General features: G+C 42.7%; 1 protein-coding gene across 2 annotated transcripts in view; it reads left to right on the forward strand.

Annotated features, from left to right (window-relative positions):
• BMP7 (bone morphogenetic protein 7) overlaps positions 1-16,261 on the forward strand; it is a 102,287-nt gene that overhangs the window by 71,261 nt on the left and 14,765 nt on the right. Inside the window, exons 2-4 of one of the 2 annotated variants that reach the window (XM_072996824.2) lie at positions 1,322-1,514; positions 9,411-9,559; positions 15,429-15,641. In XM_072996824.2, the coding sequence (XP_072852925.2) occupies positions 1,322-1,514; positions 9,411-9,559; positions 15,429-15,641 (555 nt within the window). The remainder of the gene's footprint in view (positions 1-1,321; positions 1,515-9,410; positions 9,560-15,428; positions 15,642-16,261) is intronic. The other variant, XM_020797472.3, reaches the window with a different exon arrangement.

A 16,261-nucleotide genomic window follows, 5' to 3' on the forward strand; every position in this document is an offset into this window, starting at 1 on the left:
TTATCATTGTCTCATTGATTGTTGTTTAGTAGTATTTGGACTCTGGAATTGAGTGGAGACATTGGGATTTCTTCCTCTTCTGTTTTAATTAGGTGTCCTTTTTGTTTATGATTGTGGCTTAATAACATTTGGTTTTGTATTGCTGAATTTTATTTCCAAAGCCTGATGGTTTCTGCCTTGATGACCACAGTGTCAAATAGGGATGAAGAACTCTTTAAAATTAAATATGGAACAGAGGTTAAGAATAAGGCTTCCCACCCACACCTTCCCTTCTGCAACTATCCTCCTGATTATTCCTGGTTCTTAGAACGTCCTTGGAAGTGGTGAAAAATATGGTATGAGGGAGAGGAGACTATGTATGTAAAGAGGGGAACAAATTAGAGCCCAGCTTGTTGTTTTGTCCTTAAAAATACCATAGGAGCTTCAAATGTATGACACTAGGTTGAGTTTATTTCATTACAGAGAGCTAAGGCACCTAAACAAGTTCTGGCATGCAAGGTGTGTTTTGAGTATCTCTTGTTTCTATTGACATTTGGTGGATTAAAACCACAAATCTTTTCCTAAGGAGTACCGTATTTTTCGCACCATAAGACGCACTTTCCCCCCACAAAACGGGGGTGGAAAGTCTGTGCGTCTTATGGAGCAAAGAAAACAGATTATGTTTTCCTGTTTTCTTCTCCTAAAAAATTGGTGCGTCTTATGGAGTGAAAAATATGGTATTCTGTAAACCGAGCCAAAAATATGTAGATGGAGAACTATGGTAACTGGTATCTAAGATGGATCAAGAAATTCCCCAGTTCAGGTCTCACATAAAGACTAGTTGGCCTTAGAAAATTGCTCTGTCTTCTCTGAGTTCAACTCTTCCAGCTTCATTCTAATAGTGCACAGATGAGGATCATCTGACCCCAGAAAAAAACCCCACTCCCCCAAGTCACTTATCACTGACCATGTTTGCTAGGGTTGATGGGAGATGAAGTTCAAAACCTCTGGAGGGACAGATGTCCCCTGGTTTCACTTTACAGATTAGTTTCAGAGGACACCGTATTCTTATCTAGACACTCAGCAACAGATGGTAGGGTAGTAGAATGCACTTTCCTTCCAATTGAGCCAGTGTGGTTCCAGGATTACCAAACATACCCTCTTTTAAATGGTTTTCTGAAATGTTAGTGGGTCTCTATCATTGGTAGAAACTTATGAAGTCCTCTCCTGCATGGTCTGTGTCCACACACAGAAGTCCAGCTCTAGCAGATGATAACTTATGGATGGTCAACAAAAGATGAAATAAAATCCTGAAGCATGTTTTTTTTTCCCCCTTTGGCAGTGGAACATGACAAGGAGTTCTTCCACCAGCGCAGCCACCACCGCGAATTCCGATTCGACCTCTCCCGCATCCCTGAGGGCGAAGCTGTGACTGCTGCTGAGTTTCGGATTTACAAAGACTACATCAGGGAACGCTTTGATAATGAAACGTTCCAGATCAGTGTGTACCAAGTCCTGCAGGAACACCCAGGAAGGTGAGTGGCTGTTGAGGATGCTCCAGTCTTAGTTGATAATCGAAAAGTAAGAGGCATTACAGCCATATTGAATGCACTGTTGGCTGGGAAAACTGGTTTTAGATTCCCTTGTAGGTACATTGTCACTTACTTGAATCTGTAAAATGATTTTTTCCCCTGAACCCTAACTGTATTTAAGTTGATGCAATGTGCATTAAAACTCTGTTTGCATGGCTTGATCTGTTGCACATATTGAGATGATCGCTTCACGGTGCAATTAACTCACTAGATGGTAGCAGCCTCCAGTGGTATCCGTGTACAGGTTGAACTCTGTGATTCTCCTATCCCACTAAACAAAAAGTGGTTTTCCCTAACAATAAAATGGTCACTTATTGAAGCCTCCAGGAGCAAAAGAACCAGGGGACATCCACTCAAAATGAGTGTTGGGAGAGTGAGAAGAGACAAAAATATTTATGTACCCAGTGTGCTGTTAATCTGTGGGACTCCTTGCCACAGGATGTGGTGATGACATCTAGCTGAGATGCCTTTAAAAGGGGATTGGATAGATTCCTGGAGGAAAAATCCATTATAGGTTACAAGCCATGATGGGGATGTATAATCTCTGGGCTTCAAAGGAAGGTACTTCAAAATGCCAGATGCAGGGGAGGGGTATCAGGAGACAGGTACCTAGTTGTCTTATGTGCTCCCAGAGGCATCTGGTGGGGCCACTGTGAGATACAGGAAGCTGGACTAACTGGGCCCTTGGCCTAATCCAGCAGGGCTCTTCTTATGTTCTTATGACACATTTCTTCATTTGTGAATTAATCAGGGTTTTTTCTTGTGGTATGATTTACTGACTTGCATCCCCTTTGATTTTATTTCCTGCTGTGTTTTCCATGTTTATGAGTTAGTCATGAATCAAGCCCCTTTTTTTCCAGTTAAAAAGAGAAAAGGATGATGGAATGAATGAGTTGTTTAGTTCAGCATGAGGTCCCTGTGCATGGATGCTCCTCTTCCAGTATTGTATTCCAGCACTTGTTCGAGGCTAGAACAGGGAGTACAGTACTTCGTTATTGCTGTAGCATAAATTATTGGACATTAGGGTAGGAAAGTTCCAGAAATGTGTGGGAAGGAGGACTCTGTTTGATCTCTTTTGCTGGAGGGGGTTTCCCTTCCAGACCGGTTGTTTGCACGGGAGTGTAACTAACTACAGGAAAACAAATGCGTTATATAGTTCCCCGGCTCTGACTCATGGCTTGCAATGGGATGTGTCACACATTCATTTGGGTTTTTCTTTTTTTAAAGCTGTCTTTTCCTCAGTAAGGGTAATAATAATAAAAACAATAGCTTTTAAGAAGTAGTTGCTTCACTTCTGCTCTTTAAAAAAAGAAAAGAAAAATCTTTCATGAACTGTGGTTTGAGGGTGAAGGAAGACCGTTGAGTCAAGCAGTAAAGGGAGTCTTTTACCTCTGGGAATCCCACATCAGATGTTGGTCTGTGGGCCTGCTTTCTCAGCTTTGTGTTTCCTGTGGGAGTTGCTCGGTCACATTTTGGTTGCAACTTGGAAGTCCTGTAAAGAGTTTCAGTCGCAGAAACCTGGCAAACGAGCTGTGCGGTCTCTTGATGCAAACCAGTAGAGGCCAGGGGAAGGCAGTCTGATGCCCTGGCTTTGGAATGGTGAGCAAGGTTGTCATCGTCGTCATCATCATCATTTTAGAACTGCAGAGTTGGAAGGGACCCTACGGAATACTGAGTCCAGCCTCAAGGAGGCACAGTGAGGACCTGAACTCTCAACCTCTGGTTCCACAGCCAGATATCTAAACCAGTGGTTCTTAACCTTGAGTCACTCAGGTCTTTTTGAACTGCAGTTCCCAGAAACCCCAGCCAGCACAGCTGGTGGTGAAGGCTTCTGGGAGTTGCAGTCCAAAAACACCTGAGTAACCCCAGGTTAAGAACCACTGATCTAAACCACTGAGCTATCATTGTCTCGTGCCAAGCTGGACACTTTAAGTCCAGTATTGTCTCTTCCAAGACTGGGTCGCTTGATGCCTACTAGGTTTTAAAAAAAATTATTATTACAACACTTGTCACCCTTAGCCACCATGGCTGTTGCTCAGGGGTTGTGGAAAGTCCCCAAAGTATCTGGAGGGCAGTTCATGATAGTAACCCCTCACCATGTGTGTAGGAAAAGACTGTTCTCAGAGATTTTATAAAATAAATGACATGGTCTGGGTGAGATAAAAAATGTCACTGGCCACATGACTTGAGAGGAAGAGAGAAAGGATGAGGTGGGTGGGAATCAAGTGGAAGAACATCCTTCTGTAGGTGAGAAAGCAACAGAGTAGACCTGACAAACGAGGGATGTGTTCCAGGGTAGCCAGACCGGCTCGGTCTATCTCTGTTGCCCCCTAGAGGCACATTGTGAATTCTTCAAGCATGGTCGTACATTTCTCATTTCATACAAAGCAGAAGCCTTTCCCATCATTATAATCCGGAGATTCTACACTTAGAAAGAAAAAGAAATGCACAGGGAGAAGATGGGGGATACTTGGCTCAGTAGTACTATGAGTGAGAAGTATTTTGGTCATTGCTATAGATAAAAAGCTGAGTATGAGGTGCCAGTGCAATGTGGCTGCAAAAAAGGTGAATGCTATTTTAGGTTGCATTAACAGAAGTATAGTTTGGAAATCCTGTGAGGTACTAGTTCCCCCTCTGCTCAGCCCTGGTTAGGCCTCATCTACTAGAGTACTGTGCCAAGTTCTGGACACCACACTTCAAGAAGGATGTCAACAAACTGGTGCAAGTTCAGAGGAGGGCAACAAGGATGATCAGGGGCCCGGAAGCCAAGCCCTGTGAAAAAAAAAAAGACTGAAAGAACTGAGAGGAGATATGATAGCACCTTTCAAACATCTTTCAATCACACAGGAGGGCAGTATCTGTTCTTGATCATCCCAGACAGCAGGGCATGCAATAACAGGCTCAGGTTACAGGAAGCCTGACTTCAGCTGAATATCAGGAACAACCTTCCTAACAAAAGAGTACAACAAGGGAACCAATTTACCTCAGGAGACGGTGAGCACTCCAGTGCCAGAGGCGTTCAAGAGAGAACTGGACAGCCATCTGCCGGATCTGCTCTGATTTGGACTCCTGCGTTGAGCTGGAGTTTAGCCTCCATGGCCTTATAGGCTACTTCCAACTCAATCCTTCTATGGTTTTATGAGGTACTTAACTAAAGGTGCTAAGGTTTGATTGTGTGAAATTCAGCATCAAAGTGTTCACCTCTGATTTGAATTGAGTCTTACTCTTCAGCTCAGGGTTCAATATAAATTAAAATTTTTATACGGTTTCCTTCATTATGAACAACAACTTACAACACAGAAACGTATACATTCAAAGAAAACAAAGCATCCAAAGAAAAAGCCAACAACCTTTGCCTAGAATCAGTACTTTACCAGGGATAACCCAATTTAAAAAATCGGTAAGGGCAGACATGTTGCCTAGTGGTGGCTGGAGTCTGCTGTGGCTTCTGGAATGCACGGCAGGCAATTGTTTGTGGAATTGTACAAAAGCAGGTAGGCCTGTACAAGGATGCCTGCAGACATACAGATACACATAAAGCCTGGCACACTTAAACATAGGCACTGCCTCACCCCAATCCACCCCACCCAATTCATTCAGTCCACAAGAGAAATGCACCCTTCTTGCCTCCCCCAATTTAGAAAAGTCCCTGCTTGCTATTTGCATCCCTTTCTGTGTGGTTTCAAATCTGGCACTCTTCTGACAAAGTGTGAGGAGGCTGACGGATCATCAAGAGGGAAACGTAGCGTGGGGACCCTGTCCTGCATCTGAGAAAAGGAGGCAAGCCAGCATGGACGTAGCTGCTTCTGTTCCAAGCCTGCAGTGGTGCCATAATGGGTCTGCTTCTGCTGACATTTCCCTGGAAGAGAGACGGCTATCTCAGTGCCCAACTACAGGTGGTGTACAGTGTATTCTACGACGTGCTAATTGAAGGCGGGAGGACTGAAGCACAACCCCTCGAACCTTACTTCATCTTTCCAATGAGCCAGTCCCAGAATCCGCTGTAGTACTTCGGGGTTCCAGACCAGATGTCCAGGGGCTCGCCAGTAGCTACAAAGAGGGTTCCCAAAGATCACGAGTCTGATGTCCTTTGGTTGTGGGGATGTGGGACATGCAGCACTCCGGATGTTGTCAGATTGCTCTTCACATGAGCGGTAACCTGCGTAACCCATAGTGAGGGATTATGAGATTTGTAGTCAAGGCCACACATTCCCCAGCCTTGTTCTGGTAGATAGAGAGGGACACACTAGGCACTGCAGGTGAAAAATGAAATGATGACCATCCCATAGCGATGAAGTTTCTTCTCACCCATGGGATTCCAGATGTATGTTTGCAAACGGCGAACCCTGGAGAGGTAGTTTGGAAATGAAAGCTTTAGGTGCTTTCTTCTCCTCATACCCTGCTGCTTCTCTGCATTAGGTTCTTTAGCAGTATGTAATTGGAGAAAGGATGGAAAGCAGGAAGTAGAAACTGACAGCTGTTGTGTTGGAAGGATGTAAAAAGTCAAAAGAAAAATCCAATCTATTGATACTCACATATATAACCAAAGTTAAAGCAAAAGTATTATGGCACCTTAAAGACAAAAGAGATTTATTTCAGTGTGGGATCTCATGGATTACAATCCATTTCCTCACACCTTGGAGCCATGTGTACAGTGAAATGGACAGTAATCTTCAAAAGCTCACAGTGAAATAAACTGGTTATTAGGGAACCACAGTTTGTCTAAAAGGGGCTGGCATAAAAATGACTGGATCTGTTTGTCTGGAATTTGGTCAGAATAATCCATTCTGAGAGAGCTATCACCTCCTTAACTTTCAAGTCGCTGAAAAGAGATTCAACTGTATTAATTTCCCAATACAAATCAGTCTCAGGTTTGGATTTATGAATTTTGATTCAGTTTTGGGTTCCAAATGGGATAGGATTTGGTTTGACTTGGTGCATACCAAATCAGGCCTAAATATGAGTCACTGAATCAAGTCCCAAACCAAATAAAGTGATTTTTGTACAACCCTACTTGAATCCATTGATACTGATGATGGCAGTTCTGGATTAAAACGCTTGCTAACTGACCTCTCTGTAGATCTGCAGAGCTAATTCACACAGGAATTATGGATGTACCTTAGAAGGTCTTGGGTGACTATAGCAGCTGTTGTCTTGATAGCTACAGTGGTTATCTGCACAGGCCTTTGAGCATTGATCCCAAAGATCTGAAGAATATACTGTTGGAGCTTTCGCTAAATGTGCACAAAGAAATCCTGTGATCAGGAATGCACTTACGCAGGCCTGTTTAGACCGTTGTGTTCCATGGGCAAAGATCTAGCTGTCCTCTGCACGGAGTGGCTTATTTGCACACTCATTTTCCCACCATGAAGGTAGCCCTTCACATGTTTGGACAAACTCCTGCATAGGGCTATGTTATATTGTCTATTTATTATATATGTAGCCTTCCTATTCCCAAAACTCATATCCACGTTAATAGGATTGCCTATTCTCGGAGATCTTACGAAGACTGTTCTACCAATATGAATAAAAATTATTTTAAATAAATACGTAGGTTTGTTTATCTTTTTCCCCTCCAGCTCTTACTTTAATCCTTTTGTTTAAAACAAGTTTCGCTAGTCTCTCAATTAGAGTGTAAAACCAATTGACTTAATTTAGATTTAGTACATCAGCTAGGCAGTGTTTTTTATGTTCTGCACAGATTTGCAGTATTATTATTAGTGGTAAGGTGTACAAAAGTTCACCAGGAACACAGAGACACATGTTTCATGACCACATAGAATGCCTTATCTTTGCTGGGACAAATCCAGAGCAATTAGTTATGCAAATGTCTATGCAAAACATTCACAAGATGTTTGACAAGATGATACATGCAAGTCAGCGTAACAGGTCTGCAAATGATGCTGGCACATTTGCATACTCAATTATCAAGCTTCCACAAACAACCACAATATCTATGTTTATACGTACATGGCATACGTTGTCTATAAACAGTATCTGATGGACATGGGTACATTTTAGGGTTAGAAAGAACAGATTTTTCAAAGTTAGAACAAGTGGTTACGTGTCTAGATGTTATGCGGCTGCCTTGCTTCTTCTGTTGGTACCTAGGATGCTCACATTACATTCAAGGATATTCACTTTTCCTTCCCTCATTAGAATCCTAAGGATGCTAATGTCAGCTTGTATAATTTGCTGCAGCTAATTGCTGCAAATTGACAGACTGCTGGGGTGCATCTCAGTGCAATAACATGTGTGACCCAGCATGCAACTGAGACATGCCCTGGTATTACATCGGTTAGCCATGGCATGTCTCTTCAAAACATTACCGTAGGCATCCTTCAGTCTCTAGAGACTATGGTAATGGAGGAGTTGGAACAGCGTCTCGAAGGCCAATTCGAGAGTGACAATCCCTTCCACACTGAAGACAAATCCAATCTGTCCCCTGTCCAGCTCCCTGATTTTGCTGCTTTTGGGACTGCCTCTTTGCTTCGGCCTGCTGGACAAGGGTCTCTTCAAATTGGGAGAGGCCGTGATGCACTGCCTGTCTCCAGGCTGAACGTTCAGATGTCAAGGTTTCCCATCTGTTGAGGTCCATTCCTAAGGCCTTCAGATCTTGCTTGCAGATATCCTTGTATTGCAGCTGGGGTCTCCCTCTGGGGTGATTTCCCTGCACTAATTCTCCATACAGGAGATCTTTTGGAATCCAACCATCAGCCATTCTCATGACATGCCCAAGCCAATGTACACGTCGCTGTTTCAGTAATGTACACATACTAAAAATTCTTGTGTTCATCCTTAAGCCTTGTCCTTGGAAATGTACTGCCTTAGTTGCTGAGAGAGAGAGAGAGAAGGTTTTCTTTTGTCTGACTGAAATTACAGTTTCATAATCTCAGGTGGGAGAAAGAGGGGTTGCCTTAAAGAATGAAGAAGAAAGGTCACCTTATAATTTCATACTCACATCCACATGTACATCACCTGTTGGCTTGCAGAATAATTTCCCACTTTCACTGCAAAGTCTTTAAAGTGTGTGTGCTGAGGGAGGGGGGAGGCAACCTTTGATGGTCCAGGTACCATTTTTAGCCTTCCATAAACCATCAGGAGTTGCTGGTCTCTCCCCTTCAAACTATGAAAAACAAAAAAGTTGCTCCATGCGGCAAATTGTGAAGAGCCAGCCTGGGTAGCTTTGGGGAAGCTGCATAGACCCAGAAGAAGGGAATGGCAAACCACCTCTGAGTACATGGGAAACCACAGAAGAGGTTGCTCACATTCAGAAGCAACTTGATGGCACATCATCATTATTATTGGAAGACTTGGGGGGGGGGGAAATGGCCCAATTTAACAGGCCTTTTCTGACAAGAAGAAGGGAGCTGATTCCATGTAAGGATGGAAACCACGCCTTCCAGATGTTTGGGAGTGAACTTGATTCACTATGTAGGGACAATGTCTTTTTCAAGTTTTGATAGTGCTGCAGCATAGCTACCTTGATAGATATTTTTTTAATTTTGTTCCCCCCCCCCCCGACAGTAATTGTAGCCTCTGGGATAAGGAAAACACTGAGCTCACATCAGTTTTGTTTAAATTTTTGCTTTATATTATTTTTCTATTTTTATTATGAGCAGTCTTATTTTTTTAAAAAAAAAACCTCACAAAACTTAGTACATTTAAACATAATTGAATAAATTCTTATTTATAAGAATTGCATCTTTCTTGCCTGTTTGTATATTGTTAACTGCGGCCCTTTTGCTTAAAATGTGAGGTCCTCTTCATTTTATGTGGAAATTGTGACCATGTTGAAAGCTGTTTTCTGCCCACTTCCATTTCCCTTTGTCTTTCCAGAGAGTCGGATTTGTTCTTACTTGACACTCGGACAATTTGGGCGGCAGAAGAAGGCTGGCTGGTGTTTGATATTACTGCGACTAGTAATCACTGGGTGGTAAATCCACAACACAATCTTGGCTTGCAGCTATCGGTGGAGAGCATAGATGGTAAGTTTCCACAATTTGCTATCTCAGCGTTGACCACTCCATCTTGGGTGACTCTGCTAGGAGTTTCAACTCAAAAGTCATAACAGAACTCAACTTCTTGACGGTATCGTTCTCAGCTTTCTTGAAACACTCAGACCTTAATGTGTGCATCAATGAAGGCATGTGCATTTTTTTAAAAAACAATCCCATCAATGAAAAGTTATTTCTTCTGAACTAAGGTAATGAAAAGGATATATGGCATGTGTCCTCTTTTCTGAGCCACTGCTGGCACCAGGATCTGGCTGATGGACCTTTGGGTTTTACCAAACAGAAGCTAGAAATCTACTTTCTCTTCACTCACAATAGCTTTGTTCTTTAACCATCCTGGCATCCATTAGCACTTGTTCAGGCCTTCATTTAGTTTTTGGATTGCATTTTATTTAAACTTTTTTTTTTTTTAGCTTTTAAAAATTCTCTGAAGGGATATGACCTTTCATTAAACTTTCTTTTAATTAATCCTTTCATATATTAGAAGTCTTTTGTAATTATTTTGTAGGCAATTTCTGAGCCTAGGTTTTTTTTTAAAATTTTGACCAAAATTATATCCTACCTTTCGAGAAAAATGTCAACTAAAGGCCACTGTTATATATTAATATAACAAAAGCATTAAAAATGTACACATGATAAAGGCAACTGAAGCAGTAAAGCAAAATCAGCCAAACCCTTTGGCAAAGAAATTGTTTAGAACAGTAAGAATAGTTTAGAAATCTTATTTTAAAGTGGATACAATTCTCTGGGAAGGTATAATCTGAATGTCATAGCCTCATTTTTATAAAACATGTGAAAAACTTTCACTCTGGAGATTTTGGGGACTGTACTCTAGAAACATGCTTTTTCCAAGCTCTGATTTAGGGAATATTGCTGTCCTGTTGTTATGTGTTGTCAAGTGGAAACCAGCTTATAAAGACCCTAATAGGGCTTTCTAGGTAAGTGTGATATTTAAGGAGTGACTTTACAAGTTCCACATTGCTAGTGAGTTTCCATGGCTGAGTGGGGATTTGAACCCGGACCTCCTGAGTCCTAGTCTGTTACTCTATCCACTAGGCCACACTGGGTATCCATTGCTGCCCTGTTCAGATGTTAATAAGGTAGATGTATTTCACACTGGCGTGCTCTGGTCCATGGGGTGACGAAGAGTCGGACACGACTAAACGACTAAAAAACAGTAACAATTTCACACTGACGGATGGGAGTGCAACTAGACCCCCCTCTCACACTTCCTCACTTTCTGCACACAAAAAGGATGTCCTTTAAGAAGAAAGCCAGTTGTATCTATGTGAGCTATACTCATGTCAATAATGTGGTGGTGGTGATGGTGGGGGGCAAAACAGTGTTTTGGCTCAGGAGTAGAGCAAGTGGATAGAACAAGGTCTCCTTTTCAGAAATGTCACTTTTGCATGAGGAGTATGACAACAGAGGGTTTGAAGCTAGCTTTTAAATATCTGAATGTACTTCCTTTACGCCATCCTTCTGTTAGACAGACTGAATTCAGAAGGAACAGGAAGCATTGTTATATAGGGTAATACCTTAGGCCAGGGACCAACATGAGAACTGTTGCAGAATTTTGAATTTCTGGTAAAATTCTCTTTTTGCTACACAGTAGAAGTACAGAGATCAACAGAGGAGAATAACTATAAGTTCCCCAGAGCCTTCTCCTTTCTCGTTAGCTGGTACTTAAAAGTCTCAGTAACTTACTCTGAAACATTTGCAGGAAAAATAATTTAAAAATTTGCTTTACTTACAATTGCTTGAAATTACTGTATGGACTTGTGTACACTGCTTTCTTTACTGCACACATACTAGCAAGTAACCAGCCAGGTCAACAGCAACAAACAGCTGCCACCAACTGAGGAAAGAGAGGGAAAGAAGAATACAAAGAGAGGTGGGGCTCTCTTTGAAATGAAAGGCTGGAAGAAATAATTGGTTAGCGCCGGATACGTAGATATACAGCCCAGGAAAGTCCCTCTTAGTCACTCAGATAGTATGCAAGGTTGCAAATAAAACTCTACCAAGAACAGCCTCTGTTAGCCATCTCAGTTGTCTCATGAAGATGTGGATCAAGCTAGGCTGATGTGACTGGAAATGTTGCTGCTTAAAAGTATATCTAAAATATTAGTTTGTAAATAATATCAATCCCTGTTTCTTACTGCCAGCTAGATCTAACAAGACAAGCAAAGAAAAGGGAATTTAAAGGCTTTTTGCTTACTCTTTGAAAGATTGGATGCAGTGAAGCAATACAGAAGAGGCTGAAATAATTTCTTTACTGTGGGCACTTTATCTTCCAAGCTCTCAAATGCTTTCTTCCCTGACAAAAATATCTGAGCAATGGCTGACTTTATCGTGTTTACTTGGTGTCTTATGTACTGCTTCATATTCTGTCTACCTTGTTATGGAAGAGAGAAAACACCCATCTTACTTCCATGAGCCTATAGTGATTATTAGGCAATGACTTTTGTAGAATTTACTTCCAAGGCCACAGACACACAGACACAGACACACACACAAGCAAACACAGCACTAGGCATCTCTCTTTAGGACAGGCATGGTCACCTCAGAGCACCTGTGTTTTTGTGTGTATATATCTGTGGTAAAACAAGGTGTGGAGTAATGCACACACACACACACACACACACACACACACACACACACACACACACACACACACACACACACACACACACACACACACACACACACACACACACACACAAAGAGTGGTGCCATGATGGAGATTCGTGGAAGGTCATGTGTGGCCGGTGGCGATTTCTGCCTCTCTTCTAGTGAGGTTCTGCAGAACAGTGGGCCACAACAGAAAAGGCCCTTTCTTTATTGGCCACCTCACCTGAGAAGATGGCAAGGACCTCTGGAAAAGGACTTCTAAACATCATATCCATAGGCAAACACGTTTCCATGGGGCTGAGCAGTGTTTTAAGCGAACAGCACTCAAAGCTTCAAAGCTAATCTCAGCAGTAGCCTGACGTGTGACTGGTAGCAGAGTATTTCCCAGCAAATCTGCCTAAGAATTGAAATGGGGAAGTATAAGCTCACCTATTAAAGTTGGTAGGCAGTAAGAAATTTTTGGATCAGGGCCCAAACATGGGGCAGGTAGAGGAGGGTCCAGTTTACCAGGGCCTGGAGTTCCAGGAGGTGCTGAGTCTATGCTGCAACCCTCTTACTATGTTGAGGCAGGCAACTGAGGTGAAACGGTAAGAGCTCCTTGACAAGAAACTTTTATTTTGCTTCCTCTTGAGTGCCTGCTTTTCAGACCTCATGAAATTTGGTGGCACCAAATTGAAAACCCAAACAAACCACATACGTAACGTTGAATTATTGCCCCAGAACAGATAGCATCTAAACTAGAATTTGTTGATTGAGCCATAGGGATATTTTTGATTTCCTGTGTGATAATGCTCTTTCAAGAAGTGCAAGCCTCACGATTTTATTTGCTTAGGCGGGAGAGAGGCACAAAGCACTGTTAATAATCAGGAACACTGATCCCTGCGTCTTTGGCAGCCGGTGTTGCTGGCAGTATTTTCAGGCCCGAAATATTTGGGAATACATGTTCAACACACACAGAGTAAAACATATACTCTCTGCTAGCATGTCTGGCTATAAATAAAAATCAGGCGGTCACAGCAATTAAGGGGAGATGAAGGAAGATAGTGTATATGTGGAGGGGATGAGATTATAGTATGTATTGGAGGAAACCCCTCTTATTAGCACCCCTGCCCCCATTAATAACTGGGCCCTGCTCTGTATTGCCTATTCTAGTCTTGGTAAGCCCCAGTCAGTCATTCAAAGTGGACATCTGTGAGGGGAAGGGTGCTCCAGCCATTCTGTTGTAGCTGCCCTCAGAAGAAGAGTGATAAGTTGGAAAAGAGTACCTTTTTACTGCAGGAGGAGCCAAGAATTGTGAATGAGTTTCCTGTTGCATAGAGAGCCTCTGTGCTTGCAGGATGCCTTATTTTGCAGACTCCTGCTTTCTGCTTGTGCAGAGCAAGGATGAGGGGGGATCGGCAAGGCTGTCATATGCCTCCTGCACATGCATTTGCTTTAACAATTCAATGGATGCATGAATACTAGGATGCATATAGGAGTAATGGATGCATGTAGGAATACTAGGATTCTGACTAGCCAAGAGCAGGGCCACAAAATAGGGATGCCTTTCTGCTGGACGTCACCTCAGACGCTCCCTCCCATAGGCTGCTCATGACGGGAGCATTTTGTCACTTCTTAGCTGTAGCTGCCGTGTCCAGGTTATTGTGCCACTCTCACACACACCCAAAGCCTTGTTTTATGAAGAAACCAAGTTCTAGATGTGTGTGCCTGACTAAATTTCTGTCGCCCATCAAATATGAAAGATTGCATCAATAAGCAAAGTCTCCCAGAAGCCCAAAGCCATTGCTGGCACTCACATGCAATCAATCTGGAACGGCATCCGCCTTTACTTAAGATGAGGCATTTTTATTTTCAGCTAATAACCTTCCAATGAAAATTTAGTGTTCCACTGGGCTTGGTTTTATGGTGCCTTTTTACAAGATCACATCAACTTATAGGTAGGTGAACTCAAAGAAACCCCTCTTAAAAGAAAGAAAGAAAGCACAGGGAAATCTAATATCGAAGCTGACCTGGTGTGATGTAACTTTCAGTTTGAAGCATTTGTTTCAGCCGTGTAAAATGAAGTTTGCTATGTTGAGCCATTCCTTGCAAGAGTGGCCTTGTTAGTTTAAGGACCCTGTGATGAAGCTCTCTTTGAAACAGAGCCTTTATAAGTTGCTTTTTTTGGATTGAAAGGCCCTAAATCCCTTTGCAAAAAACTCCTCAGATCCCCGAACAGCATGCTGGTTAGTAGTTTGGGGGAGTTTTAGTCCAAAAAAGGAACTTTTCAAGGCTCTGTCATTAATGTATAGCAAGGTTTCGTGTAGAAACAAGTGGGAACCAGTTTGTCCCAGTTTCGTAAAGGTGACAGCATAGGTACTGCTTCTCCCCTCCCCCACCTCCTCTGACTCAAGCGGCCACTCACCAGGTCCAGCCTGATAGTTTCCTGTACCTTCTCAACTGATCTTCCAATCCCAGCAACATCTCAGGCTTCTCTGCCCCGCCTTCTTGTCTTATCTGCCACTCAGGCAAAAAGGCGGGACCGAGAAATCTGTGCTTCTCATGACTGGGAGATTAGCTGAGGAGGTGGAAAAAACAAGCAACCTGGGCCTGATGAGAAGGCGGGAGAGGGGAGCAGCAGCACCTGTACCGCTGTGCTTACAAACTGGAATGAACCGTTTTGTGCCCATCTCTAGTTTCATGCCATCTTCTTTTCCTGTATGGAATTGAGAGCTGGACCATAAAGAAGGCTGACCGCTGAAGAATTGATGCTTTTGAATTCTGGTACTGGAGGAGGCTCTTGAGAGTCCCCTGGACTGCAAGGAGAACAAACCTATCCATTCTGAAGGAAATCAACCCTGAGTGCTCACTGGAAGGACAGATCCTGAAGTTGAGGCTCCAATACTTTGGCCATCTCAGGAGAAGAGAAGGCTCCCTGGAAAAGACGCTGATGTTGGGAAAGTGTGACGGCAAGAGGAGAAAGGGACGACAGAGGATGAGATGGTTGGACAGTGTCATCGAAGCTACCAGCATGAATTTGACCCAACTCCAGGACGCAGTGGAAGACAGGAGAGCCTGGCGTGCTCTGGTCCATGGGGTCACAAAGAGTCGGACACGATTTAACGACTAAACAACAACAACAACATCCCTGGTATAAATGGAAAGCAGATAAAATTCCTTTCTGGAAATAATTTGTCTTTGTGTATTTTCTCCTTCTCTTTCCTTTTCTTAGGGCAGAGCATCAACCCCACATTAGCCGGTCTTATTGGCAGGCATGGCCCACAAAACAAACAGCCCTTCACAGTGGCCTTCTTCAAAGCTACTGAAGTTCACCTCCGTAGTATCCGCTCTGCGGGAGGTAAACAGCGAAACCAGAACCGTTCGAAGACACCAAAGAACCAAGAAGCCTTTCGGGTGTCAAACCTTGGAGGTATGCAGACATTAGGTGTGTGCTTTCCATAAAACTAACAGAGTGGGGAATATAATGACAGCGTCTCTGGTTTTAGCTCTATGCACAATGATCAGCATCCTACTAAGGACAAGAGCATCCTTTGTGACTTGAGGAGGGGTAATTGGATACCACTATAACTGTCATGGCTGCATCCTACAGACTTTAGAATTTATATTTTGATAAAGTAGTTGGGATTTTTTGCTGTGGTTCTGGGGAATGCAGTGCACTAGAGCTCTCTAGCAAAGCATTCTGGAGGTGGTCCAGCCTCATCAGTATGGTATTCCAGTTCACTAGAGTGGCTCACCTTGATCTCAAAGGTCATTAAAGACCATATGGTCTTGGCTTCTTAATTAGGGTTGGGTACCAAGGAGCATACCAAGGTCATATGCCTTGCATGAGGCATGCAGTTGTGTGGTATACACAATGTTCCATAAATTTGGTCATCTGTTAATATTATTAATATTATTATTGCCAAAATCCTATTAATCCTATTAATCTTATTTAATATTATTACAACTGGAATCCTATTAACTTTCAGCAGTGAATTGCTACAAGTTAAGTGGAAGCATTTGCAATCACACACCAAACATGTGGCTCAAAGTATGATAGAAAAT

The sequence above is a fragment of the Pogona vitticeps genome, chromosome 4 (assembly GCF_051106095.1).
Source record: "Pogona vitticeps strain Pit_001003342236 chromosome 4, PviZW2.1, whole genome shotgun sequence".
NCBI lineage: Eukaryota > Metazoa > Chordata > Lepidosauria > Squamata > Agamidae > Pogona > Pogona vitticeps.